This window comes from Helicoverpa armigera, chromosome 1 (assembly GCF_030705265.1).
Source record: "Helicoverpa armigera isolate CAAS_96S chromosome 1, ASM3070526v1, whole genome shotgun sequence".
NCBI classification, from domain to species: domain Eukaryota; kingdom Metazoa; phylum Arthropoda; class Insecta; order Lepidoptera; family Noctuidae; genus Helicoverpa; species Helicoverpa armigera.
In genome coordinates this window covers 115,952-143,153 of record NC_087120.1, presented here as the reverse complement: position 1 = coordinate 143,153, position 27,202 = coordinate 115,952, and the positions used below count along the sequence as shown (strand labels likewise).

Sequence of the window (27,202 nt, the reverse complement as noted above, 5' to 3'; positions counted from 1 at the left end):
GTACTTTCGATATTTAGATGCTTCGATGTCATTTATTTAGCTTTAGTTTTCAAGCCGCGACATAGTCACTACGCTTCTAATACTTCGGCCTGTTTATTTGTCAGCGGATGCTCGTCTTCGAGTATGTTCATGTTGGGAAAAGGGAATCTCTGTACTCTGTGTCTCTACTCTGTACTGTTCCCCTATAGCGGGGCCGCTGGAAGAGGTTTCATTAGAATTAAGCGGTACTTTGTTGTGGACAAAAATGGTTAAATAAAAAATATGTACAAATGAAATAGACCATTTCTTAAAGAAATCATTTTATTTCCATTACAATTGGACATCTGGTTTGTATCTTTGGATTCTATTACTTATCATAGTAGGGAATTAAGAGGATAACGAACCAGTGTAAGAACATGGATACATACTGCGCAAGCTGAGCTGCAGACAACTAGCCCGGGCAGTCGCGTGCGTCGCGTGCACGTCGCGTGCACGTCACGTGCCCGTCGCGTGCCCGCCGCATGCACGTCACGCACAACGCTACTACTGCGGTGCTACTGTATTATTTACATGTCAAGCACATGTAATATGATAATTATATAATTTTAAATGTAGCCAGTGGAAACAACAGCACCATTATTTCAAATTTCATCCAATTATATACTTTGTATTCCTATGATTTTATTGAATTCGTTCAGCGATATTACCGTGAAAGCATTATGCGAGGATTTCCTTCCCATTTAAAACAAGAAGGATTCCAATACGTATAATTTTGAATAAGTAGGTATATTATAATGTATATGTACAAGAATTATACAGTCCAAATAAACTATAATTGGCGAATTGGGACGAGTAGTATATTACTGCAATAATGATGATACTATCACAAAGTAAATACTAATGTTTAGCTAAGAGTGCGTTGTGCGTGAGAGGCGCGGGCACGCGACGCGCACGGCTGCTGCCCTCCGGCAGCTAATACAAAACCCTTAATGATACATTCAATACTAAAATAGCTAGAATGATTGTACACGAGCCTATCATAGAGAACTTACATAATTACGTACATTTATTGTAATAATAAAGACTAGCATACACGTGTGAGAGCGCGGCGCGACCACCGCCGCGCCGCCGCTACATACAACGTTCATGTAAATGATTTCGCATTAATACAATTTTACCGATCGCAATATATAATCATCTTATTTAAATACCTTACAAATTTCAATTAATACAAATAATATTAAGGAAAATATTGAGCATAATATTATTACATTATAAGCCGTATCACAGTACGCTAACTTAAAATAATTAATGTTTGACAACTTTATTTGATCGCTCTATCATACATAATAATATAAAGTATTAAACACGCGTCAGAACGGTATATATGTGGTCCCGGTCGGGCGCGCTACTGAGTATACAAATAGGCCAATACAAACCAATCGCCAGACAGTCTTGAGCTCAAATCATAACAAGCGTCGTTATTGGTCCGAGTAGAACAAGTCTTCTAATAAGTAAAGTAACTACATAATGTATAATTAAATGCTTAACGAAGGAGTACATAGGTGAGTTTGTGTATACTTCTAAGTGAAATGATATATCGCGTCTAGAGGAATGTAGGCGACCGGCGCCGCCGAGCTACTGGATAGCCATGTCACAGCGGTGCACTCCTATCTTACAAACATTTGGCACTCATAAATAAACACCTGACTAACTAGCGGAGAGCCGCGCCGTGCTCGGGCGTCGCTCGGGCGGGCGTTCTCAGGCGCCGCGCGGGCGTTGCTCGGGCGCCGTCGCTCGAGATCGGTTACATACTGCGGAGTCGGCGCTCGCGGTGCAATACTGGGCTGTGCTGCAGTCGCTTTAAGATTATCTGTAACCAAACAACACAAGTACTCAACAAACACATTCTATACAAAACGTTCGACTAATAACAACCAATGTGAGTGCTTTACTCACAAATAATGTGTCTGTTTTTGCGATGAGACCGACAAATTCTTCTAATGCTCAAAGTTTGGTAATCTTTGTTAGGTTTCTTTGGTTATACGGTTAAAATATTTGTTTTTATTTAATATATTTAATATACCTTATTCACCGAGCCGTGAGTCAAAATGTAAACAAAGAACAACACTTTTTCAAGATGGCGGGTATAACCCGACCGATGACAAAACGTCACATTTTTATGTAAAATGTTCGCAGTATCTGTGGTCTATAATTTAGTAGGGTGGGTTTTATGTTGGACAGTCAAGTCTTTTAGGTTCTTTTACATGTAAACGATTTCAAACATATTTAATTAAAATTAAGAAAATTTACGGCATTTATTATATTTAATTTCAAATAAGTCTGAAAGGATTACATAAGTATTACTTCCGTAGTTATTTTTATAAAATATGTTCACTACTTCAATCGTGACCTGTAAATATTGTTTACCTTTTGGTTTATGGCTCCGTGAATAGGGTATTAGCACAGGTTTTAAAATTAATGCGTTATTTGAGTGCTACTTATTAAACCATAAGATATCGTACCGCATTAGCAAGACGTCATAAGAGTTTTCTTTCCGTGCATAAACAAAGCTTTTAAACTAAATTTTTTACAAACTAAACAAAGTCTTTTTTACCCCTTCTTACTTCACGAATGTCAATCTAAGGTTAAGAACTGGTGCTGCGGGTTGTTCGAAAGAGATACCGCGGCCCTGGTACATAAAAGGCCTATGACGGAACACGACGGTTTTTAGTCAGTAAGAGTCTGACACTCCCTCACCGCTGCTAACCCACAGCGGGAGGGGTTATTTGATGATTTTTGACGTCGGAAAAAAAAATAATAAAAAGGTTAAGAACTGGCTTCTTAAGCTAAACTATGAGCAAACAGAAAAAGTACTGCAGTAAAGCATACATACATTCATAACAGACTTATACTCATTACATTCATACACTGACTTCACACATGTACACATCTCATTTTTCATTCATTCTCACAATTACTTACTTTAGTATACTGTAACGTATTTTTAGGATTTGCATGCTAATATATAAAATAATAATATTCAAACAGTCTGTATAACTTAGTTTGACATGAATTATAGAGTAACCAATGCGAGAAGGCGCTGATTCCTGACATACAGGTTATTTCCTAGTTTGGGTTTCAGAGGTTTCATATGATTCTGTAACCTCATATTATGTCAATAAAGAATTGATGATGTTGGTGTTTGAGGCAGAGAGTAATATGCTCGGCTGGTTTAGAACAGGAGGTGCAGTAGTGTACCTGTGCACGATGTCGGCGAGGTCCTTGAGCGCGCGCTCGACGCCGTCGGCGAGGTGGTGGTGGTGCGGCGCGGGCGAGGCCAGCGCTCGCGCCTCCGCCTCGAGCCGCGTGGCGGCCGCGCGCAGGCGGACGCGCAGCGCGGCCGAGCCGCGCGCCGCCGCCCGCCGCCGCACGCGCCGCCCAGCCGCGCCAGCCGCTCCGACGACTGCAGGCGCCACAGCGAGCCGCGCCCGCCGCCGCGCCGCACCTCCGCCGTGCACCACTCCAGCGTGCCGCGCAGCGCCGCCAGCAGCTCCGCGTCGCCGTCCTCGCCGCCCGCCAGCGGCGTCGCGTAGATGCCCTGCTTGCCCGGCTTGCCCTTCACCGCCGGCTTGCTGGGCACGGCCGGCTTGTCCTCGCGGCGCCGCGAGCCCGCGCGCGTCACGCCCGCCGCCGCGCGCTCTTCGGGCGAGGCGTCAGCCGCGTCGGGAGCGGCGCGGGCCTTGGGGCTGAGGCGCTCGTCCGTCTCCTTGCTCTCCCAGAGCTTCTTGAGACTGCTGATGCTGCCGGTGCTGCGGCGCTTGTCGTCGTCGTCGCCGCCGCTCGTGTCCAGCGAGCCCGCCTCGTCGCGCGCCTCCTCCGGCGACCGCTCCGACTTCTTGCCCGTGCCGTTGGTGGCGGCCGCCGCGCTCTCCACTTTCCGCAAGCGCGACTTGAAGTCTATGATGGCGCGACCTGGCTCCTCCGCGTCCTTGGGCGCGAGTGGAGTCTTCTTATTTGTCTCGACCTTCTTGAGCTGTGATTTAAAGTCGGTATTATTTTTGGTGTCGGCCGGTTTCTGTTCGAGGTTGTTGTTGTAGGGAGTTTTCCTGAGACTAGCTTTGAGGTCGATGGGCGACATGGTGTGGTTGGCGGGCGGGTCGGGCTTGCGGCGCGGCTCCAGGTTGAGGCTCTCGGACAGCTCGCACACGAGGCGCGTGACGGGGTCGCCGAAGCCGGCGCTGGCGTCCACCGGCTCGTCGGCGGGCGGCGACTCCTTGAGGCGGTGCTTCTTGTCGGCGCGCTCCTTGATCTCGGCCACCAGCTTGAGCTCGAGCATCTCCTTCATGTTCTTCTTGGCGAGGTGGTCGCGGTCGGCGGGCGGGTCGGGCGGCGGCGGCGGCGGCGGCGGCTGCGCGTCCTCGGGCGGCGGCGGCAGGTCGGGCGGCGGCGGCGGGAACTCCAGGTCGGCGAGGCGCGGGCGCGGCTTGGCGGGCTGTCGGCGGCGCGGCGCGGCGCGGGCGGCTCGCGGCGACGCCGGCGCCGGGGCCGTCACGCCGCCGGACGAGTTGGAGCGGATCATGTGCGGCATGGCGCGCGCCGTGCGCGGGGACAGCGAGCGCGCCTCGTCCCGCGCCGCGCCCGACACGCGCATGGACTCGAGGTAGGCGCCGATGCGCGCGCCCTTGGGCAGCGTGCCGTAGCGGTTGATGGCGCGCTTGACGTTCTGCACCTCGAGCGCGGCCACGTGCACGGGCGGCGCGTCGGGCGGCGAGGCGGCGGGGGCGCGGGCTCGGCGCTTGCTGCGCAGGGCGCTCGCCGCCAGCGAGCCCTCTCCGCGCGCGCGCGCCGCCTGACACACGCACACTGCGACTCAGCAAGAGCCGACACACCGCATGTGCCTCCACTGCCTACTCGCTCTCCTACTCCACACAACTTCATCGACACATCGCACAAAGCGAGAGCGAGTATGCAGTACGAGCACATACTAACAATGTAATTGAATATGATATATTGCTTTATATGAAAACAGTGAAGTAATGAAATAAAACGCTACCAGGTACGGAATGTAACAACTACGTAAAGATAAAGAAGCAGTGGCCGACTGGTCGACACAAGTTAACTACGAACGGATACAAGTGCTAACAAGCTAAGTAGTTGGTGCCTCTCTAACGTGCAGACAAGTTCGCCAACAGCAAAAACACGTTTATTGCATGGAAACCCCCTAAAAAGTATTTTTCGCACTTTTAGGTTAGAATATCTCAAAATCCCAAGCTAACAGGACAATTCTGAAGCCAAATTTGGATTCAACGCACTGAAAACATCCTAGAAAGTGAAGTCTCATTTCTGTGGCTGGAAGTTGGTCTAATTTTGTTGACCAGTGTAATTAATACAGCGTTGCTACGTCACCTAATGTTGTAATTTGTTGCGATTTAGAAACTATAGGATATATTTTTAAAATATATATATTTATGTATGTATGTTTAATTTGAAGAGTATGTTTAAATTATAATTTAGTAACTTAAATGATGTATAAAAGTTTTGACATGAGTGTGGCAGCTTTACGAGCGGCTGATGTCAGTTTAGCAGATTAGAGTGGCACCAACCAGTCCTAAGTATGGAAGTAAACTTGTAGTAAACAGAAACGTACCGCAGCCCACCGTGTCGCGCGCTACGCCACGCCACGCCACGTAATGCGCATTACACAAACTGTACCTATTTCTATGTATATGGTAGCTGTTCTACTTTCATGTGAACGACTTTTGAAGCATTTATTACTAGGGCATTGTTTCTTCCATTTAGGTATTTTTGATTGATTGTCCCGATTGTGATGAAGTCATGCAAATGATGACGTGTCGATGGCGTGGTGGTGGCGTGTCGGTGGCGTGTCGGTGGCGACAGAGCGGGCGGCGCGGGCATGCACGCGCTCGCCACACTGCGTGTAGCGGCGTCACCGGCTGTCGGTCACGAGCCGACACAATATCTCAACCACAGTATTATTTATATCTAAGTACTCATTCACCAGTTAACGATAACACAAATACAAGTAGGTAAATATGGTAGGTACACTGTCTAACCGAAACTCGTCAATACTTACAACGTGACAACCTATCGCTATACACCTGAGCGAGCGGACAACAAACAGAAAACGCTAGTTTAAACTGATGTATACATAACATGTGAGTGAGTACCGCACGCTACAGAACCATCGTCCGCCACACGCGCGCCACCCGTGCGCCGCACGCGCGCCACGCGACCGCGACCGTGTCATACTAATGGAACACAAGCTGTGTGCGTAATAGCTAATGCTCTCAACACTATCACACGTTTTCCGCCTCATGTCGTTATATTTTGACAAAAGCGTTAAATTATCCGGATACACACTGATATTGTTAACTCAAGCTGTATGCTGATAGCGTAGAGATAAACATTCCTGACGGCGGATAACTGCTAGCAATGACGATCTAACGGAACGATCAATTTGAATTCTATTTAGATGGCAAAGAATTTATTAATGAATGAATAGCACATCATCAAGAATCTCCCTTGCACTATAATTGAAATTGCAATCGATAATAACTAGCTTTATCCGGCCTGGCCCAAGTTTTTAATATACATTTCTATTCGGCATGGGGAGGATTTGGCAGATGATCAACCCGAATTGGTTGAATTGTTAAGGACTAGCTCGATGGAGGTGTCAGGGAGATTCATCATTACAGCGAACATGTGGCAGAAGCGTTTTATGAGTTGGTGCTCAGCTTTGGAATGGAGTGACGCGTGGATGCGGGTGGCGCCGCGTGTGCGCGTGTGTGTGTGTGTGTGCGTGTGTGTGACTGACCGTTGAGCGAGGCGAGCGCGTCGTCGGGCGCGGGCTCGTCGGCGGCGTACTGCGACTCGCGGAAGGAGCTGCACGAGGACAGCAGGCTGCAACAGAGCGGGCGTGAGCAGGGGGGCGCGGGGTGCGGGCGCGGGGGCGCGGGGGGAGGGCGGGGGGCGCACCTGGTCCGCTTGGGCGGCGTGGGCGCCTGCTTGCCGCGCCGGTTGGTGGGGCGGCGCATCTGCACGGCGGCGGCGGCGCCCGCCTTCTTCAGCGACATCTGCGGCGTGCCGGCCGGACACGCGCCCTCCTGCAGCTGCTTCTCCACCTCTGCCGGACCACACACACACATGTACGCCGCCGCCGACACTACTCGACGACTACATACACTCATATGTTTATACGTCCACTTGCTTACATCGTTACAATAGTTTCCTAACAATACTACTCAACATCATAAACATGGTGACTCAGGATACTCAAATGTAGACGCAACCGAAATGCCGATGACATCGGTATGTTTTAATATTCTATCATATTAACCAAATGTATTTAATTCGCGCAGACATCACGCACCTAAAGATTAGCGCACCAAAATGCGGTACTTAAGGGGGAAAATAACGTTATTAGTCTAAAACGCCTTCTATGGAACCCGACCATTATTTTTCATAATAAAATCACCAATTATCCAATACCAATCTTCGACAGATTGGTCTTGATTTGATAAGGGACCGGAACGTTAGTTCTATCACGCCTACCGGGCGTTGCTTGACCTGCAAGGAGGTGCCTCCCCTATCATTCTTAGTGCATCTCTTTGATATTTCCTTCCTTCGCGGCAGTATCTAAGCGAATTCAATACATTTGGTCAGTGTGGCTTTTCTCTTGGCCATATAGGACTGACCGCCAATAAGAAACATTTTATAACAAAAACTTTCAACTAACTGAAAAATACTATGAAAGCTGCTAAAAACCGCACCGTATTAAAATTTTGAGTAACTGTGTACTGTTAATTGACTGTATAACGAGTTATTTCATAATCCATATATCCTGTATATAATGTAGTGGTACAGTAGTGTTCAGCTAGTTTAGCGGGTTCATTTCACGATCAGCCAGTGTGTACCTATATGTCGCAGACATCTGCTATTTGATTGAGTGACTAGCGTGTTCATTGAATTACTACATTTAATTACATGACGAAAGGACACGTTTAAAGACATTTAACATCTTGATTGAACGTGATCTGGTGTAGTCGTTGAGGAATACGGCCTGCTTCATACTGATTCAAATCAAGAAAAAATATTAAAAGTATAGCCTGCGTCGGCTTAACAATAGGCAATTCCACACTTTTATTGCAAACAATGCGCTTCAAAGTAATATTAATCGAAAAAATATCGAGCTGTTTAACGCCATATTTGTATAGGTGACTATAAGAGCCGCAGTGTGAAAAAAAATGAAGTAAATTTGATAAGTAGTTGGGCGTCGAGTGAGGCTTGTTGGCGCGAGTGGTTACCCTCGGTGATGGAGTTGTCCTGGAACATGTGCTCGAGCGCGTGGTGGATGTCGCGGAAGCTGGGCCGGTCGCCGGGGCTCCACTGCCAGCAGCCGCGCATGAGCTCGTACACGGCGGCGGGGCAGCCGGGCGGGCACTCCATGCGGTAGCCCTGCACACAATCGCGCATTCAGCACCACAACAATGCTCTCTGCCTAAACATAACGTCATTTACATTTTGTTGTCTTTCTACGCGCTGTCTGTTTGTTCGTCATTATACACAAATATCATTGTAGTTTTGTTTCAAATGTCTAAATTACATCATTCCAAGCGACTTCCACGAGCCGGCCACTAAGTCCACCGTCATGTTTGTCACGTCGTCGGAATTCGATAATATTTTATTTGATGAGTCGTGAGATCTAACAAACGGATGTTGTGTTTCATTATGTATTCAATAATATGAGATTTTCTAAATCATTCCATTCTCACTATTTTTAATTATAGGTATTTCTAACTTCAAATAAAAGGAAGGATTAGAGCAAGTTTCGTCAGAATCAATTGAGCACTTTTCATGATTTGGACATGTGTTATGGTTCGTGAAAGCCACATTGATGTAGATGCAAGTATACGTATTCTGCTTTGTCAGAGTTGCTAGAGGGAACAGTTATTCTGCTGCGTGTGTCGTCCCCCACAACTAGGGCTGCCATCCGTCCGGGTTTCCCCGGATTTGTCCTCGTTTGGAGGCCGTCCGGGGGCCGTCCGGGCGGGGTTTCAAGAAGTGTCCGGGGAAAACCCGGACATTTTTCACAGGGCCATCTTAACCTATGGTGCCTGGGTATGCAAATAACCCGGGCGCCTAATAATGCAGAAGTCGAAGTGTCCCAAAACTCAAAAATTTTAGCGCTCGCTGCTTCAGCTCGCTTAACACTGTTTTTTTACGTTTAGCTACTTGAATATCCCAATATTCAAAAAATGTTGCGCTTGCTTCGCTTGCGGCAACTTCACTTCACAGTTGTTTGTATTTTTCATTTTTTTAACCTATCAAGAAGGTAACTCCTAGTTTCCAAATGAGCTTTCTTAATTATGACCTTCAAAATACATTAGGTCGCAATCTTTCAATACTAGGTACTACATGAGCTAGAGACGGCCCTGACTTTTCATGTAAGGAAGCACCTTATTGAATTTAAGTAATATGGTAATGTTAAAAATTAGGTCTTGTTTTGTTAAAAAAAACGGACTCGTCCGGGGAAAAAATGCGATTTACGCCAAATGTCCGGGTTTTTAAAAATGTTTGTCCGGGTTTGGCGAAATTCGAAATGGCAGCCCTACCCACAACTAACTACAAGAGCACGCGGCATGACTTCACCAATAAAGTTTATTTCATCATACACCAACCGAGGTTTACTTCACACCGACAAACAATTAGACCCAAGTTTACCGACAACACATAAACCTAAGTTTTTCTTAAAACAACTGTTTACTTTGAAATTTTTACGTAAAAATGTAAACAGTTCTTTTAAGAAAACGAACGGAGAACGGCAACTATGCGAGAGATATGAACAACTAGCTTCCGCCCGCGGCTTCGCCCGCGTATAGTTCGGTTATATCGCGTTTCCAAGAGAATTCTAATTTTATTAAAACCGGTTCAGTGGTTTAGACGTGAAAGCGTAACAGACAGACAGAGTTACTTTCGCAATTTATGGCTCGAGTTGCCTTTGGTGTACTGCTTGCTCGTATACAAGTATAACCGATGCACAATACTTCTACACTCAAATAATATTACAAGGCGGAGAAACCTCGTACCTTTGTCACTTCTTCGACAAACCGCTAGTCCAATTTTAGTTAACTTATAGCTGACTTCCTATATTAACATACATGCTACTTTTTATACAGTTGCGCAAACGAATTTTTATTGGTTTAGCTTAATAACAATTTATAGTTTATTGTACGATTCTACCGAAGCCAAGCTATTGTTTGCGATAACCTGACCGTTAGAAAAGTTATTTTAAATTGTTATGTGATTTTAAAGCTTATACTTTAATTGATTCGGCACTTAGCTAAAGGTAAACAATATTGATAGGACTTTTTACACAAACACAGTATGTTAAACAAATAAACTACTGCTTAAAACAATATGATTCAATGAAGTTCATGTTATTATTGGAATGACATTGTTTTAGTCGTATTTTATTGATCCGTAGTTTTTGAATATTAAAACATTGGCAAGATTGTTTATCTTCAGATAAACGCCTACTCAAATTGACTGTAGATAATAATATGTACATGTATTTTTTCTGCAAGTGTCTGCAATAATGATATTATCTATTTGCTAATACAGTGGCAGTCACTGAATTGAAGATACTGATTCGCAGCAAAGTGAGATGTTCACCGCTTCTTGTTTCCAGCCGTAACGCTAGGAAGTGGTGAAAGCGGGCGTTTTGGGGGTTCGGCTCTTTTGGAATATTGACGTTAAAAAGTGCTTATGTAATTAGCCTTCTTCGACTTCGATTTTGATTGAACCCCACAAAACACTGCTCTTTAAATTAAAGTGAAAGAATATTTACGTTGAAAATAGTGATGTATGAGGATCGGACACTAACTTTTGTGACGATTTCTTTGCCTGTTAGCTAATTAAAGACGGCAAAAGCTGAGTTAAGAAAAACACAAAATATCAGCCACCACTATTTTCTTAAAAAGTAAGAAAAACATTTATGAGACTTCAAATCAAAAGTATTGAGGGAGATGGCAAAAAAATGGAGAAAATTCATATGTATATCATTTCATCTGAAAACTATGGGGGGTTCTTTTTTATTTTATTTTTTTTCGATCAAGTCAAATAGTTTTCCTTTACTGTTTGCTGTTTGTTCATTGGAAGTTGAACTTGGGTCAGGAATCACTTGTTTTTTTTTAAACGACTTCCCAAAAAGTAGGAAGTTTTCACTTCGTCGAATCTTTATTTTGTATGTTCACCGATTACTCAAAGAAGTCTGAACCGATTTGCAAAATTGTTGTTTTGTTTGATAGGATATACCTTGCAGGTGGTCCCATAGTCATCAGGTCAGGATGTGATAATGGAAACCTTGCGAAATCGAGGGTAACTTACGAAAGTATTAGGCTCCATATGGTAAAAACTTGACATCCAGGTGTATATCTGCTAGCACTAATACAAAAGTGATGGTTAGGGTAGTAAAAAGGACTTATGCCGGTTTCTGTTTGGCCCGTTGCAAACCCAATAGAAAAACACTAGATAGGTGAAAAATACCTCGGTGACAAGTCGTACCCGAAACTTGGATCAATTTTACATTTTAATGAAGCTTGAATGAAAATTCCCGTATCAACTAACCTGACAGCTTGCATGATTAGGGATTTCATACTGTCCTGTGACGTATATACGTAAAAACAAATACACATATGGAGTGTCTTCAGTGGTATGACCTCGTTATGACTTATACCGGAATTCGGATAAAGCGGACGAAATAATAAACAAATACTCATGCAAAGTTCAGTTAATATTCGAACAGTGTTTTTAACTATGTGACCTCCACCGCAGGTAGTAAATGCGTGACAATCACGATACAGCTTCTGAATTTCTTTTTTGTTTTATTCCGCTATAAAGTGCTCACTACAGACTTGAAAAAACCCACAAAAATCATAAAAAAAGAATTAATATAACATGAAATAAAATTAATGAATTTCCGGACATCACGTTTTTCGCAAAAAAAATTTAAACGTCTTGCACCTTGTAATCATAACATAATGCTTCAATTTCAAATCACATGTTTTACTGACAAAATCATGAAAAATCAACAGCACATAAGACGTTAACTTTTTAAGTTTTGGCATAAGTAAAAATAGTTGTGACCCCCTAGGAAGTGGACTGGACTAGTGAACGCATAAAGTAGTCGAGCGGAGCTGTGAGTGCGCGCATTACTGAGGAGTTAGTGTGCGCGCGCGACGCCACGTAAACAATCAGCTCACTAACATACACAAACAGCGCAGCCTAGTCACCGCGCATATACAGCGGGATGCTGTTCCTGCGCCGACCACGCCTCGCCTCGCCATTGTTGTATGGCAACCGTTTCACATAGGATGCGCTACCATCAACATCGGAACTGTTTCCTGGGAGCTCCGCTATTGTAAAATGTAATAACATTAAGGGCTTACATTTGTTTATAGTTGCCTTAGCTATGTGAACATTAGACGGCATTCTGTTGCGGAAATAATAGCATCGGTTTACATTAGTGTGTGCAGTTTACACAAAGTGGTACGCTGTGGCAGCAAGTGTTTAGTAAACAAGGTCGAGGAAAGAGCCTGCCACCAGCTAACGATAACTTTCGACTTTTTGCGTTTTTCATGATTAGAGGCTAGATGAATGCGCGAAGGGCGGCGCCGCGCGGCACAGCACCCTGTGCGCGGCGCATTGTGTGTCGGGTATAAACGCGGCGCGCGCGCCTCTCCGCAGCAGTCGCAGCCGCTCCGCACTCCGACATGATCGCCTTCAAGAACACTCTCGTCTACTGCTTGCTGTTCTCCGTCGCGGTGCTCGGTAAGCCTGACGCGCGCACGACCCGCAAACTGCTCACTCGCATCTCGAACCGAGCGCGTGCTCTTCCTAATTTTTTTTTTTTTTTTTTTTTAATTATTAATTATTTACAGGAAAACACAAAAAGATGAAGCCGAAGAAATTCGTATCACCGACGACGAAAGGCATCCAGTGTTACAATTGTCTATCGTTCGACCACCCCGGCTGCTGGGACCCCGACCACCCCGACTACGCGAACATCACAGTGAGTAGAGCGAGAGCCCCCGCCGAGCGCGCGGCGGGCTCGCGTCAGTAACGTGCTGGTGTGCGCAGGTCCCCAACATCGACTGCTACATCCCGGGCATGGCGTTCCTGTGCATCGTGATCACCTCGGAGTCCGCCAAGCTAGGTGAGTGTCAGTGCAGAGGCGGGCGCCGCCGCGGTCACGCAAGGTAACGTGCGCCTGTGTTGCAGTGGAGACGGGGCAGGAGATCGGGCCGGTGCGCGCGCGCACCTGCGTGCCCGCCAAGGACTTCTCCAAGAAGACGGTGTCGTACTCGATGTGCAGCAAGCTGAGCAAGGAGCTGTCGGCGTCGGAGATCTTCTCGCGCATCGCGGTGAGCCGGCCGCAGTGCACGCTGTGCAAGAAGCACCTGTGCACGGACGCGTCGCACTGCTAGCCGGGCCGCCGGGCCGCCGGGCCGCCGGGGCCGAGCCGGGGCCGCGCCGCGCCCGCGCCGGGCCGCGCGTGCCGCCGCCACAATGGGACCGTGTTACGCAACGTGTTTATTAAACTACCGAACCAGTTTCCATTCTAAGAAATGCAAAAACGTAGAGTACTTTGTTGTTTTGAAACTAACACACTTTGTTGAACTAATCGGAGTTGTCGGGGTGAGGGACGAGCGCGTTATTCGTTTGTTTTTATATTTCAATTATTATTTTAATAAACTATGAGATTATTTATTGTTTGTTTGAATGGTTCGCGTACGATGCGTCGACAACGTGTGCAAACAATGGTGACGTACCTTCTCGAGCATGTGGTAGACGTCGGCCAGGTCGACGCCGGGGTAGGGCGACATGCCGTAGGTGGCGATCTCCCACAGCAGGATGCCGAAGGCCCACACGTCGGACTTGGTGCTGAAGGTGTTGTAGGCGAGCCCCTCGGGCGCCGTCCACTTGATGGGGAACTTGGCGCCGGCGTGCGCCGTGTACGTGTCGTCGCGCATGAGCCGCGCCAGCCCGAAGTCCGCCACCTTCACCAGGTGGTTCTCGCCCACCAGGCAGTTGCGCGCCGCCAGGTCCCTGCACAAGCGCACACATCGCGATCCTGCCTCACCCGCCGCTCCAACCCAAGGGACATTCACATGTGTTTGTGTTTTAAAACAAATAAACAAAAATAAGAATTCCTACTGTACTATTAATACCAAAATATCCCTACTATCTGCCTCATATCCAGCCCATTTATTATCCCAGTACACGGGCCTCTTCTCACACAGAGAAGGAATGAGCGTCGATCACCACGCCTGCTCAACGTGGTTTGGCAATTTCCCAGTTTCCTAAAATTTCCCTTCACCTTTAACTAGTGATTGTCACAAAGTATAAGTGACCTGGAATCGCAACCACCAGCCTGTCTTGTTGTAAAATGTTATATTTGTTTGTGTACGCGCTTGATGCAGTACAGGCACACATGCAAAGCGTTATGTGATGCTTTTACTTTAAAATTATTTCATCGTATCATTATCATAAATGCATTTAGATATTTAGAGATACGTTAGGTAAACCATTCATTAAAATGAGACAACTTTAGTCTATTTTGATATTACACACAAACCACTTTTAGTATATAAACTAAATCTAAGAAATAAATAAAATCTGTGAGTGTCATGCCTATTTATGTTCCACAAGCAGAACATGGATAAAAATGTATAGTATACATAGCATTGTTTTGTGTGCATAGTTGTAATTAGATGTTAGATTCATTCACTGTGACTGAGGGTCTTTCATTTTAGATTGTACAAATTCTTAAATAAACGGGTAAGCCAGTCAAGTTTGTTATCATTTATGTTGACATAGGAGTCGTGTTGAGTGTGAGCGGCGAGCTGACCGCGCTCGCTAGTCCACTGGCCATCTCATGGCTATTCCTTCACTTATCCATTTAGACAAATATATTTACTTTCATAAAGGAGAACGGTGGCCAGGACCAGCTGTTTGGCTAGCAAAAAGTTTCTTATTAACTTTGTATTCTTTATTTACGAATATGAATTGGTTATGATAAATACAGTTATTTGAGTATTCGCAGCTGAGTCATAAGTGTATCTTATAAGAATCGCTTTATGGTTTACTATAGTTTTATTTTTATTTGTCTGATGTGGATGGCTAACCTTTGGGTGGACAAATTAATAAAAGCGGTCTGTATTGTAGTTTTAGTCAATATTAGTGACTATATCAATACTTTTCTTTTTATAATTGATGTAGTGGTTTGGTAATGTGCACAAATTGAAAATGTACTTTGGTTGCTTGCCGTAATGAATTATTGAGCTAATATTTATTAGAACTGCTATGATGTGGATGTTTTGCAGATGTGTGAATGTGACCCCTGCGTCACAGTTGGATGCGCCCTCTATAAGTTATCATTTGCACTGCATACCGCACGGGTAATGATTTGTACTGTGCTCAGTACAGAGCACTCATTAACTTGGTTTTAGTTCTCACTGGTATTTACTAACTTAAAAAATTGATTTACCCGTTTTAGAGTATGCCATGGTTGAAGGTAAAAGTCAAATAGTTTCGTAGCAATTCAGTTTATTTGTGGATAGTGATAATGGCAGAGCACGTTACCTGTGTATAAAGGAGCGGCTCTCGAGGTAGCTCATGCCGGACGCGATCTGCGTGGCCATGTACATGAGCACGACGGCGCCCGGCACGCAGTCGCGGCTGCCGGTGCGCAGGTAGTCCAGCAGGTTGCCGCGCGACATGAACTCCGTGATGATGTAGAAGGGCGGCTCGCGCGTGCACACGCCCAGCAGCTGCACCAGGTTGGGGTGGCGCATCTCCTTCATGATGGCCGCCTCCTCCAGGAAGTCCTTCAGCGCCATCGTGTCGTCCTTCAGCGTCTTGACCGCCACCTGCGACAGACGCGCGTGTCAGTGCCGGGAGCGCGTGCTGACAGCGCGAGCGCGGGCACTAGCAGCGGGCTACACTCACGGTGATGTTGCCGCGCTTCCAGGCGGCCTCGTAGACGTCGCCGTACTGGCCGCCGCCCAGCTTGTGCTTCATGACGATGTCGGTGCGGTCGATCTCCCAGTGGTCGGGCGGCGCCAGCGGGAACACGCTGGGCTTGCTGCGCTTGGGCGCGGGGTACAGCAGCTGCGTGATGAGGCCGTCGCCCGCCACCGAGTGGTGGTGCACCAGCTCCGCCAGCGTGCCGAACTTCGACTCCGACGTCACGTACACCTGCACACGCACACGCCCATGCAATCATATACATACTGTAGCCAAGGAAACTATCCAAATGTATTGTACGGGTGTGGATCCAGATACAGTTAAACAAGGTAACAGATGAAAGTCACTTTGAGATAAATTCACTGTATTGCCTGTTTCCACACATGTAAGATTAAAATTAAATTATACTAGAATGAAAGGTGAACGATATAGGATTATGAGTCACGCGAACAGTGTGTCCGAATTATGTACTGACTTATTGCGGTGTAAGTGCAATAATATAAATGATGGAATCATAGAGAGCGGGTGGCGCAGTAATGCTGACTCAGGTAAACTTACTGTACGGTGATTAACCCGTACATGTATTGATACAAGTGTTGAGTGGTTCAGTAATAAGTACCTTGCCGTCGGAGTCCTCATTGATGCGGTAGTGGTAGACGCGGCCCTCGTAGCGCAGCGAGATGCTGCGCTGGCCCGGGCTCGACTCCGACTCGCGCACCTGCACACGCGCCATGCGACACACATACAACATATTCACACCACACAGTCTAACCTGTCAAAGCGATGAAATGCCACACTTGTCATCTGCCAAGTCCATGACAAACCATGTGCTTTCTTTCATTCTGACTACTTTTACATGAACATATTTTGTTTGGATTTCAATACTTTTGCCTAGTTGTTTATTCTAGGTGTATTTATGTACAAAATATAAGATTTTCTTTTTATCGATACTCGCAACTCAGATAAGATAGTATAGAAAAAATAGACTCGAGTGCGTATTAGTTGATATAATTAACTGTTAATGCAGTATATACATGAACATGTTAGTATGTTCGTGCCCGTTCCACTATGACGCCTCCATACAATGCCTGCCAATACGCTAGTCGTGTACTGTGCATTGACTTGTCTCCAAAACTACTCAACTGATTTGAAAAATTCTTTGACTCCTGGAAATGTACACAATTCCTGGGTAAGATAGAGTATCAAGTTCCCCAGGAGAGGGCTAGCAGAGTGTAATTACGAGGAAGCTGCCGTTGATGCCGGAGGAGAGCAGGTACTCGGCGGCGTTGCGCGAGATGGGCCCGTGGTACCAGGAGTGCTTCTCGAGCGAGTTGACGGGCGTGACGTAGTTGGAGGGCACCCAGCCCACGCCGCCCGCCAGCGTGTGCGCCTCGCACCACTCGCCGCTCTTGTTGTAGCTCTTGATGCGCACCTGCTCGCCTGCAACACCACACGGTGCAGCAAATAAGCCAGATATCAATCATGCAACATTTCACTGTTCACGCCGCCGCCGTTTTGTCAGATTTTTTTATTCAGTTAATTAGAAAAAACAAGATCCATATTCAACTTGACTGTTTTCAGTAAATAACTTGTCTGTCTGACTGTCGCGTTTCACGACAACACTCATCATCATCATCTGAAAAACGATTGAACCGATTTTTTACATATTTGGTACACGGATAGAAGCCCGACAAATGCCTGACAAAGGGCATGGGCTAGTTTTTTTTTAATCCGGGTGGGATATAGTTTGCACAAGAACAGCAACTTGTACATAATATAATAATTTAGCCGTAGCCAAGCTAGAGCATAGCGTGGTTCCCATTTAGGACCTTCTGGTCCTATTGTTCTCACCATTCATTAATGTCCTAGCCAATAAAATACAGCATCGTCAGCGTGCTGATCTCAAAATCTACAAAAAAAAATACAGAGCCTGCCGAAAACTGGTGCATAACTAGCTGTATGACCCTTAATGACCCAAACAGCTTTTACATAAGTTTTTTCAAGAAAAAATCCTTCCCTACTACTTACACACTATGTCATACTAGACTGTAATAGTTATTTATTATACAAGAGTGCAAAGTTGCTTTTTAACCGCGAGCTCAATTTTGATGACCGAGCAAGTCACTTTCAATAATTAGAATCCTGAGCGATAGCGAGGGAATCAAAAGAGCACAAGGAAAAAAGAGCACAAAAATCTTTGCACTCGAGTGCAACACATAACCTATTAATAGTTATTTGATATACAAGAGTGCAAAGTTGCTTTTTAACCGCCGGCTCAATTATGATGACCGAGCAAGCGAAGGATTCTAAAATTGAAACACGAGCGTAGCGAGTGTTTCAATAATTAGAATCCTGAGCGACAGCGAGGGAATCAAAAGAGCACAAGGTGAAAAAGAGCACAAAAATCTTTGCACTCGAGTGCAACACATAACCTATTAATAGTTATTTGATATACAAGAGTGCAAAGTTGCTTTTTAACCGCCGGCTCAATTATGATGACCGAGCAAGCGAAGGATTCTAAAATTGAAACACGAGCGTAGCGAGTGTTTCAATAATTAGAATCCTGAGCGACAGCGAGGGAATCAAAAGAGCACAAGGTGAAAAATCTTTGCACTCGAGTGCAACACGTAACTTTTCATCCCACCTCATCGAGGAAATTACTAAACTCAAAAAAAGAAAATGGCATGCACGTCACGCATGACAAATTAAAAAGATGTACCTATTAAAATTTATTTGTGCAAAAACTCGGTTTAAAAATATAATGAGGTTTAAAATCGACCTCAAAACAATAAAAAATAATAATTTCATCCCACTTCATCGAGGAAATTACTAAATGTAAAAAAACAAAATGGCGCGCACATATGAATACCTATCAAATTAAAAAGAAGTACCTATTAAAGTTCATTTATTTGAAAACTCAGTTTAAAAATGAAACGAGGTTGAAAATCTATGTAAAAACAATAATAAAAATTACTTAATTCATTGAATAATTATTTTAAGCAGTATTTTATTTGTTTTATTATGTATTTGTTTGAAAAGTCTTATCAAGATTGTCACAAATGGAGTCTTGCACACGATGTTCTAAATTCAAATCACTTTGCCGCTCTTGAGGATAAAAACGGCTTTTGCGCTCAGATATCAAAGGGTAAAACTACTCTTTCCGAGATGGTGGGATGAAAAATTTATTTATGCAAAAACAGTTTAAAAATGTGATGAGGTTTAAAATAATAATTTCATCCCACTTCATCGAGGAAATTACTGAATGCAAAAAAAAACAAGATGGCGCGCACATATGTATGAGTATCAAATTAAAATGAAGTACCTATTAAAGTTCATTTTCATCCCACCATCTCGGAAAGAGTAGTTTTACCCTTTGATATCTGAGCGCAAAAGTCGTTTTTATCCTCTAGAGCGGCAAAGTGATTTGAATTTAGAACATCGTGTGCAATACTCCATTTGTGACAATCTTGATAAGACTTTTCATACAAATACATATTAAACAAATAAAATACTGCCTAAAATAATTATTCAATTAATTAAGTAATTTTTATTATTGTTTTTACATACATTTTTAACCTCGTTTCATTTTTAAACTGAGTTTTCAAATAAATGAACTTTAATAGGTACATCTTTTTAATTTGTCATGCGTGACGTGCATGCCATTTTCTTTTTTTGAGTTTAGTAATTTCCTCGATGAGGTGGGATGAAAAGTTACGTGTTGCACTCGAGTGCAAAGATTTTTCACCTTGTGCTCTTTTGATTCCCTCGCTATCGCCCAGGATTCTAATTATTGAAACACTCGCTACGCTCGTATTTCAATTTTAGAATCCGTCGCTTGCTCGGTCATCAAAATTGAGCCCGCGGTTAAAAATCAACTTTGCACTCTTGTATAACAAATAACTATTATTTGAAAACTCAGTTTAAAAATGAAACGAGTCTAAAAATCTACGTAAAAACAATAATAAAAATAACTTAATTAATTGAATAATTATTTTAAGTTTAATAAGTATGTATTTGTTTGAAAAGTCTTATCAAGATTGTCACAAATGGAGTATTGCACACGATGTTCTAAATTGAAATCACTTTGCCGCTCTAGAGGATAAAAACGGCTTTTGCGCTCAGATAGCAAAGGGTAAAACTACTCTTTCCGACATGGTGGAATAATACATAACACTTAATACACTTTTCTTTGATTGGTTGGCAGCATTAATTATAAGCATATTATTATAAGGAAGTGAGTCTTTTAACCAATCAACGTACACCTCGCCATTGTCGGATGATTTCACGGCAAGGCGCCGTAAATAAATCAACTTACTAAAATACATACGTTGAATAGTCCATTTCAAATGCCGTCTATTATTTTCCGAGAGTTGATCAACTACCTAGAAAATTGATCAACTTACGAGTTATGTTATTTTCCGGTGACATATACAAGCTTAAGTTACTAAACATTTATTTATGTAGTTATTAGTTAGTTGCCACAGTTTTACTTTACTCGTACCTGATTACTCGTAAAATAATAAACTATACTTTTTGTAATAATGTTTATGTGCCAATAAATATGTAAATAAAAAAGTGAGGCAAGATTCTGAAAATTTTCCAGTTGCGTTGAATGTTGAAAAGAGCCAATGCCAGTTGTTTATTCTCGAATTCGGAAAGACAATCCGACTGTGTAAGGTCGCGCTTATAACTTAACCAGTATTAACCACCCTCCCCTACGTCGGTTTGCGCAAAGAGCCGTTCCCCGTGTTAACTACACTCTTTTGCAAAAAAAACGGGCACCTTTCCGAAATCTTAGTTTTAAGGACTTTACGTGTATTTCAAAGGGTTTTGATGATTGTAGTATGTTTCTACCGTCAAAAGAGTTAGCCGAGCATGCGTGAGAGTGTATTCTAAATTTGAATTTTGTACTATTGCTAAGAAATTGGTTAAACCTTGTTTTGGACTAATTGCTGACAGAAAGTTCGTCGATGTTTCGAAAAGTTTTTGAAGTGATTTTCAGGAAAATGATAATGCAGTTTTAATTAATGATTAATGTACTTTTTTGTACATCAAAACATTTTTGAAAAACTATGCGTATTTGTTAAAATTTTCACCTGCTCTAAATGGGCTATACTAATGGTTGATGGCAATGTTAAGAGTTTCGGTATTTTAGTGTAAAGCGTTCTATTGTTTAGATATTGTACCCACGTGTTTTAAAATATCGCTTTTTCATAATTAAACACTATTTAGAAGAGAATCAGTACCTTTGGCTGCGACAAAACCAATTTAAAGTAAGCAGTACCGATCACAACTCGTCTCCTATCGGACTTTGACATTTAAAAAATACCAAATTTTGTGATAAATGTTAAAATTAACCACATGAAAAATGATGAGGAGGGTTAAAGCTATCTGAAAAGTCAAATTATTGCCGCGTTGAAGGTCTCGATAACTCCATAGGTATCGGGTTACTAAACGACGATTTAGCTGAAAGGGAGTCAAGAATTCAAAATTATTGGCCAAACGTATGTTTCTTAAAAAATGAGCAGATAGCCAATTATTGTTATGATTTAAGCAGGAAAGTGCTGTAAATGCCAGAAAATCTCATTGTAGGCAAGTTTATTTAATAAAATGTCCATGGGATGAAAACACGCTATTTGAACGCTCAGACTCATAGATCTTCAGTGGTCTACGGAGTTTCCCAAGAGACGAGGTTGTTTAAAAATCAGTGATTACGAGACCTTAAGACCTCGTGCTCACAGTCTATGCGCTATTTTCTGTATTTTGTAGAATTTCAAGACTTTTAAAAATGTCAAAGTCCGATAGGAGACGAGTTGTGATCGGCACTGCTTACTTTAAATTGGTTTTGTCGCAGCCAAAGGTACTGATACTCTTCTAAATAGAGTTTAATTAAGAAAAAGCGATATTTTAAAACACGTGGGTACAATATCCAAACAATAGAACGCTTTACACTAAAATACCGAAACTCTTAACATTGCCATCAACCATCAGTATAGCCCATTTAGAGCAGGTGAAAATTTTAACAAATACGCATAGTTTTTCAAAAATGTTTTGATGTAACAAAAAAGTACATTAATCATTAATTAAAACTGCATTATCATTTTCCTGAAAATCACTTCAAAAACTTTTCGAAACACCGACGAACTTTCTGTCAGCAATTAGTCCAAAACAAGGTTTAAGCAATTTCTTAGCAATTGTACAAAATTCAAATTTAGAATACACTCTCACGCATGCTTGGCTAACTCTTTTGACGGTAGAAACATACTACAATCATCAAAACCCTTTGAAATACACGTAAAGTCCTTAAAACTAAGATTTCGCACAGGTGCCCGCTTTTTTTGCAAAAGAGTTTATTTGATGAAAAGACAGAGTTATATACAGTTGTTGAAGTTGTGCCTCAGCAGCCGTGGATATGGATGGAAGGGTTACCTTTCTTGAGGCTGAGCTGGTTCTCGCCGCCCGCCTGGAAGTCGTACAGCGCCACGAACAGCTGCGGGTCGTCCTCCTCGTGGTGCGCCAGCAGGTTCTCCTTGGACGTCCACCTGCGACACAACACCGCCCAAACTCATCTATTGTCTCTACCGAACTCAACGTAGGCGATACTTATGACAACGACTAGCATGTTCTAACCAATTCAGTCATTAGTACCTTCTGTGTACTTTAACGTGGCTTCTTTATCTGTGTACCTGTACCGAAAATGGTACTACTGATGTCGGGACAGCGTGCGTGCTACTACGGTGAATATACCAATATGTGTATAAATACTGGTACCATTTTGTACCGGCACAAATCAGTTATGTAAAGTAACTGACAAAACAAGCAGATGTGATGTGCACAGAACACGTACGCGCATGTCTGCGACGTGTACGCGGCCGTGTTTATCTCACTCTTTCATGCGAACGCGACGATAACTTTCAAATAATACAAAACAATAAACATCAAATTATTAAATACTACAATTTCTATAACAATTTAAACTAGATTTTATTAGTTCGAGAAAGAAGTTGTTCCCCTGCTTGTAACGACCACAGAGAAGCATTTTGAATGTTGGCAACTTTGTAATGAGGGTTTTCTAAAATGGCAATCCACGAGGTGGCAGCACCGAGTCGTCAGGTCCAATAACTGTCAAAGTGCTTATCTTTACTATGAATAGTGAACGATTTTAGTATTTTTTTTATTTTATAATTAAAGCACTGCATTATTGTTTTACTATTGCGGTTGAGTAAATAAAAAAAACTAAATCATATTGTGTTAACAAATTTTTCAACAAGCTTTTCCATAGTACCAGTGACTTTTGCACCTTCTCTCTTAGCTCAATTTTTAGTTCGGAAACCTTATTCTGACCGTAGTCCATAATAAAATCAATAACACTTCCAATATAACAGAATTTCAATAAACAATAAGTTCGGCACCTACAATTCCATACTATTTGACAGCTGTTTGGACCAGTCGCATACGTGGCGCCACCCGGTGGCAGAAAAAATTTCAAAAACCCTCATTGATTGAGCTTTCGGAAGCTCAAATGTTTTTGAATTCGACTGTACCACTGACTGGCTAGCCATATTAAAGTATTCCACGTTACATGGACAAAAACACGAGGAAGTTGCAGGGCTTGTATGTGAGTAAGTGCAGTTACAAGGGGTGACCTGTTGGCGGTGTCGAGCGGCTGCGGCGTGCCGGGCGCCGGCTCGCCGTCCGGCAGGTCGGGGATGTGCGGCAGCGGCCGGCTCTGCAGCAGCGCTTCTGCAACAACACCAGCACTCACCACTACTGTCTGCCCCACCTCCACACATACCTCCAACTACTCTTATATATTTACATATTCAAACAAATGCAACATCAGCAAATAAATCACTTGATGCGGCCACATAACAGAATTACTTCTGAATCTCAGCCTGATCGCTTAGCTAGCTTATTATTATATCAAGAGAATAGCAACAGTTCCAAAATCTTGTACTTAAATAGGACGAGGTTAATATTATTGTGTGATCTTATCTTTGTAACATTGGGTTGGTACTTTCTTATCTGTTATGACAAAAAACAATATCATACTTTTCAAGGTGTAATTTCATTGCTGTCTACTAATGTAAAGAAAAGGAAACATTTGGACCCACCCTAAAGGCTTCCAAAACTAGTGACACTATTTTAAAACAGGAAGTAGCCTCTACAGACGCAACTTTAACCATGGAAACAGCAAGTTACCTTACAGATGTTTTATCATCCCACTGCTAGGCACAGGCCTCCTCTCACACGGAAAAGGATTGAGCATTAATTAATCACCACACTTGCTCTTTAGTCTTAGACTTTTTAGTCCAGGTTTCCTCAAGTTGTTATTATTTATTTATTAGAATAATACAGAATAAACTTAAGAACTAATTACGTCCCACAAAACTGTTAAAGCAGTTTGACTGTGGGATCCAGTTGTTTTCCTTTACCTTTTTATCAGCCATTATATATACTCAAAAAGTACATACAAACATAGAAAAGTTGCATTAGTACTTGCCTGACCTGGAATTGAACCCACACACTCATACATGAGAGGTTGGTGCTTTACCCACTAGGCCACAATGACTTAACAACAGCAAGTATTTTTTTTTAATCATAAACTAGTTGCAAAAGCAAAATATGTGATAGTAATTCGCAATGGCTCACTAAGTAAATGCAATGCTAGCAGATGCACTTGCTTGCACAAAACGCACCAATATTCAGTTCACTATTTAGTAAAAACCTATAAAAAAATTCAGCTGCATGTAGTAATTTATTAACAAGTGAATATAAATAATTGTGGTCAAATTTTCAGTAGATGTACACAAAAACTGGAGTTCTGATTCCACTGTTTCGTATGGAACTGACTGTAGTGGACGTGTGCAGCTGTCACAGCCCAACACAAACAGTGTAGTTTGGGAGCATATCATCATATCAAAAACTTTTGAAACACCTACAACTCTTAGAAGCCAAGATTTTCATAAGTCACCATTTTTTGCAAAGTTTTATATGTATATTCTAAAGATATTGAGCTCCTTCCTAAGGCCACAGATATGTAATGAAATTATCAATACAGACAATGCAGCAATAAGACTATTCATTATAATCTGATAGGTATCAATAATGCTGTTTGCATATAATGAATGTTAGACACACAAGGCATGTGTGTTCAGTTGACACCAGCTGTCTACTCTGTGTATCTGTACCTGGGTCACACGTCCACATTCTATTACTATTATGTTTGGTATTGGAGGGCTTCGCTGGGTATTCTCTAATCAACAAATTACTTGTGGGATTGTTATGACAAATAGATACACGTTAATATAGTCGCATCAGATGGTGCAGTTTTATTTGTCAACAAAACCGCTCCTGAGGCTGATAGTCACCTCAGTCAGAACAGGTACATCATTTTCCAGTTACTGTTGCAGTTTTAAGTCACAATGCTATGGAACTAAGGCAGCACAGAGAATAATTTATACAGAATTATTAAGAACTAATACTGTGCCAGTGCCATCAACCAATTATGACTGGACACACTACGTTTTATGGACAATCACATATAATAACATCTTAAACCAATCCCAAACAGCAGGAATACAGAACAAGATAATCATTTAGATAGCAAATAAAGACATTATGTACTAGCTTCTATCACTAAATGCCATACCTATTAATTATTGCAGGTATTCAGAGAATAAAGTGGATGTTAAAAGTGGTCAAGTCTAAGATGATCAGGAAACAAATAGTTCACAAGAATGTAATATATAAAGTAGCATTAGTAGGAATAATGCGAGAGCGCTCACCGCTGTGTTCGGTGAATATGTTGGAGCCGAGCATGCGGGGGTCCTTGGGCACGCGCGGCTTGCTGCGCGCCGAGCGCATGGACGCGCCGCTGGCGGTGCCGCGCTCCTTGGCCTGCTGCGCGCCCATCGCGGCGCCGGCACCACTGCTGCACGCGCTAATTCAATAACACCGCCAACGCGACCTACTCAACCTCCATACTTCCCACAGACACCAATCTCACTTCAATTAAGTGTTCTTCGTGTGATCTGATTTATTAGCGAAACCGACCAACTGGCCTGCTGCACAACTTACAGTTTGTAGAAGATGAGAACACATTACCGGAATGGACCATTCATAAAAAATAACACAACCACCGCCATTATGTGTGTGACTGACATGTTTGTTTGACGTCGATTTTTTAGTTTTCGGATTTGCCCAACAAGGGCAGCACTGTTGCTTCACTTCACCACAGACGTTGCAATCATTACTTTTTTTATTTATATATCCATGAACGTGGATACGTGTATTTTAATCAAAATCTGAATCTATCGCAATTAGTGCAGCAACAGCATACGGAGGCCCTACAGGCCTAACTTGTGCGTTTTTAGTTTGTGCCTCTCTTTCCTGCTATGTATCCCACATGGTGGTAGAGTCAGCTTTTCTAATCTTTCTTCCGCACTTCTTTCTATCTATGACATCGCTCTAGGACAGCCTGGCACTCCTACATTATCATTCGCCACTACATTTCCCGGTCTAGCCTGTGGGCCGGTGGCCTGTAGATCTTTGATCGGGGATGGTAAGTTGCAACGCCAAAGGACGATGTCTAAAAACGTTCCCAGCCACCCTCCAACAGAATGGAAGGTTTTCTTTTTGATGCTTAAAAAAAAGTGCTAGATGGCGTTTTACCAACTACGCCTTTGCCAAGTTAAAAAAAAAAACATTGCACCGAGCCCTTTCAGCCGAGACCCAAGAAATTCAGATTTCTGGACAAACTGTATTCAAAATCTCGAGGGACATTCGGATCTGATAACTCATAATACCTATCCCTACTAATATTATAAATGCGAAAGTAACTCTGTCTGTCTGTCTTTCCGTCTTTTCTTCACGCCTAAACTACTGAACCGATTTGTGTGTAATTTGGTACAGACATAATTTGGAACTTGAGAAAGGACATAGGATAGTTTTTATTACAAAGAAATATACAAATAAAAAATAAAATTTATTCCGGACATATAGCGCCATCTATTGGTCTAACCAAAAATCTGCTGAGTCACCATTCCACGCGAACGAAGTCGCGGGCAAAAGCTAGTATCTGATAATTGCTTAAGTATTTGCATAAGTGACATAAGGTTCACATTCGACTGAGATCCAATCCCGATTGAAGCGTATGTGGCATTCCGCTATT

The 27,202-nt window shown here is 43.0% G+C and overlaps 2 protein-coding genes across 3 annotated transcripts; one reads left to right on the top strand and one right to left on the bottom strand.

Moving 5' to 3' along the window:
• Positions 1 to 1,714: 1,714 nt before the first annotated feature.
• On the bottom strand, positions 1,715 to 26,230 carry LOC110376540 (tyrosine-protein kinase Abl). The gene is given in 14 exon segments (XM_064036772.1): positions 1,715 to 1,852; positions 3,241 to 3,401; positions 3,404 to 4,845; positions 6,818 to 6,903; positions 6,979 to 7,126; positions 8,307 to 8,457; positions 13,833 to 14,109; positions 15,646 to 15,932; positions 16,012 to 16,260; positions 16,649 to 16,747; positions 17,270 to 17,469; positions 22,459 to 22,571; positions 23,676 to 23,772; positions 25,818 to 26,230. Coding segments are annotated over 14 exon segments (3,441 nt in total). The 5' UTR covers positions 25,945 to 26,230; the 3' UTR covers positions 1,715 to 1,848.
• LOC110376544 (uncharacterized) lies at positions 10,074 to 14,213 on the top strand. Of its 2 annotated transcripts, XM_049840812.2 has the most exons (5): positions 10,074 to 10,348; positions 10,624 to 12,831; positions 12,942 to 13,072; positions 13,141 to 13,216; positions 13,282 to 14,213. In XM_049840812.2, exons 2-5 carry the CDS (start codon positions 12,774 to 12,776, stop codon positions 13,485 to 13,487), a joined length of 471 nt encoding a protein of 156 aa, XP_049696769.1. In that variant the 5' UTR covers positions 10,074 to 10,348; positions 10,624 to 12,773; the 3' UTR covers positions 13,488 to 14,213. The 2 variants fall into 2 exon arrangements, with proteins under 2 accessions (XP_049696769.1, XP_021190715.1); XM_021335040.3 differs by lacking the exon at positions 10,074 to 10,348 and having other exon boundaries at positions 10,570 to 12,831.
• Positions 26,231 to 27,202: the final 972 nt, after the last annotated feature.